The sequence below is a fragment of the Limulus polyphemus genome, unplaced genomic scaffold, assembly GCF_000517525.1.
Source record: "Limulus polyphemus unplaced genomic scaffold, Limulus_polyphemus-2.1.2 Scaffold11214, whole genome shotgun sequence".
NCBI classification, from domain to species: domain Eukaryota; kingdom Metazoa; phylum Arthropoda; class Merostomata; order Xiphosura; family Limulidae; genus Limulus; species Limulus polyphemus.
The window spans coordinates 13,469-16,279 of NW_013676824.1; the positions used below are offsets into that span (position 1 = coordinate 13,469).

General features: G+C 30.5%; 1 protein-coding gene across 1 annotated transcript in view; it reads left to right on the forward strand.

Annotated features, from left to right (window-relative positions):
• The window catches only part of LOC111083790, a gene marked incomplete at both ends in the record, with an annotated part of 15,465 nt that extends 12,857 nt beyond the window's left edge, over window positions 1-2,608 (forward strand). Inside the window, 2 exons of the mRNA XM_022380482.1 lie at window positions 447-671; window positions 2,507-2,608. Coding sequence (XP_022236190.1) covers window positions 447-671; window positions 2,507-2,608 — 327 coding nt within the window. The remainder of the gene's footprint in view (window positions 1-446; window positions 672-2,506) is intronic.
• Window positions 2,609-2,811: the final 203 nt, after the last annotated feature.

Sequence of the window (2,811 nt, forward strand, 5' to 3'; positions counted from 1 at the left end):
CTGTAACATTCCTAGTAGTAATGTGTCACATTATCTTCTTTAACTGCTATAACATTCCTAGTAGTAATATGTCACATTATCTTCTTTAACTGCTGTAACATTCCTAGTAGTAATGTGTCACATTGTCTTCTCTAACTGCTATAACATTCCTAGTAGGAATGTGTCACATTGTCTTCTCTAACTGCTGTAACATTCCTAGTAGTAATGTGTCACATTACCTTCTCTAACTGCTATAACATTCCTAGTAGTAATGTGTCACATTATTTTCTTTAACTGCTGTAACATTCTTAGTAGTAATGTGTCACATTGTCTTCTCTAACTGCTATAACATTCCTAGTAGTAATGTGTCACATTGTCTTCTCTAACTCCTACACATGTTATTTTAAGACAGTTAGTTGCTAGTTATATATATAGGATAATTCATTCTAAATGTTTTGTCACTTTAGGTAACATCAATGGACGTAAATCGTACCTGCTGTCAGTGTAACCACTTAACTAGCTTTGGAAGCGGTTTTTTTGTTGCTCCCAACACTGTTGACTTTGATTATGTGTTTGCTAATGCCAACTTTGCTGATAACCTTACCATCTATATCACGCTGATCGTCACATTTTCCATCTACATCATCCTGATGATTTGGGCACATTGGAAGGATAAGAAAGATGTAGAGAAGGTGGGCATTATTGTGGCACCAGCTGTTTTAAACTCTTGTTTTTTTGTGATAATCTTGAATATTTGACACGTGGGACGAGGTTCTTTATTAATACGTTATGATGTACGTTGTCACATGGGCCTAGGTTTTTTTAGTTAACATGTTATTATGTATAATATGGGCAACTGTTTATTTTGTATTTGATATCTTACTATGTGTAATAAATCTACAACACTCGTGTTTCTTACTTCTCCTTTTCAGAACAGTTCACTTAGGCAATAGTGAACATCCGAAGTGACGGAGCTTATGTTTCTAATTCCTTCTTACTTAACATTTTCTGTTATTAAAATTAGATAATTATCTTTAAAAAATGTTCCTCAATTAAACACCAGTATTTATGTTTAGCTAACAGTATAGTTAACAAGCAGTGAAAAAACCAGTATTTATGTTTAGCTAACAATATTGTTAACAAACAGTTAAAAACCAGTATTTATGTTTAGCTAACAGTATAGTTAACAAGCAGTGAAAAACCAATATTTATGTTTAGCTAACAGTATAGTCAACAAGCAGTGAAAAAACCAATATTTATGTTTAGCTAACAATATTGTTAACAAGCAGTTAAAAAACCAGTATTTATGTTTAGCTAACAGTATAGTTAACAAGCAGTGAAAAACCAATATTTATGTTTAGTTAACAGTATTGTTGACAAGCAGTTAAAAAACCAGTATTTATGTTTAGCTAACAGTATATTTAACAAGTAGTGAAAAACCAGTATTTATGTTTAGCTAACAGTATTGTTAACAAGCAGTTAAAAAACCAGTATTTATGTTTAGCTAACAGTATATTTAACAAGTAGTGAAAAACCAGTATTTATGTTTAGCTAACAGTATTGTTGACAAGCAGTTAAAAATTAGTACTTATGTTTAGCTAACAGTATTGTTAACAACCTGTTAAAATCTAGTACTTATGTTTAGCTAACAGTATTGTTAAGAAGCAGTTAAAAACCAGTACTTATGTTTATCTAATGGTATTGTTAAAAAGCAGTTAAAAACCAGTACTTATGTTTATCTAATGGTATTGTTAAAAAGCAGTTAAAAACCAGTACTTATGTTTAGCTAACAGTATTGTTAACAACCTGTTAAAATCTAGTACTTATGTTTAGCTAACAGTATTGTTAAAAAGCAGTTAAAAACCAGTACTTATGTTTATCTAATGGTATTGTTAAAAAGCAGTTAAAAACCAGTACTTATGTTTAGCTAACAGTATTGTTAAAAAGCAGTTAAAAAAACAGTACTTATGTTTATCTAATGGTATTGTTAAAAAGCAGTTAAAAACCAGTACTTATGTTTAGCTAACAGTATTGTTAACAAGTGTTAAAGGTGTTCAACAATCACAACAATCCTGACTCCACAAATAATAAACGTAATGATTCTGTATATATGTTAAAGATTTCTTTCTCACCAGAGACAAAGAAAATAAGTTTTTAACATATATAAATAAACAGTTGGTCCCCTGTATAATATCAAATAATGAATTCGACAGAACATGCCTAAATTAATTTATGTTACTATATGGCGAAGTAAAGCTACTCAAAACTCCATAGATATTACACTTAGTTTTGAACGAACAATTAAGTTTTTGGATAGTAACAGCTAGTAGGTTCTAAGTGTTAAAAAATTACAACTTATTAAAACTTATAGAGATTATTAAAATATATCATAGTGCTGGAACTAAGTATTAAAATAAGAAGCCAAATGTAATACTGGGTTATGAATATTAATAAAATACAAGCTGCTATTGAAACAGTTTATTGTTTGATTGGATTTTCTTTAAATTATTGTTTCATCTTCGCTTAGCTTGGTGCAGCTCCACTCCCGGATAATGATGTCTGTGACAAATATTTGTATGAGATCATGGTTTTCGCGGGTCATCAAAATAATGCAGGGACAAAAACAAAGGTATGTTTCTACTCAGAACCTTCTGAGAGAATGTTTTAGTTACTCCAAGTTAAATCAATTTTGATCCGTGACAAATATTTGTATGAGATCATGGTTTTCACGGGTCATCAAAATAATGCAGGGACAAAATCAAAGGTGTGTTTCTACTCAGAACCTTCTGAAAGAATGTTTTAGTTACTCCAAGTTAAATCAATTTTGATCCG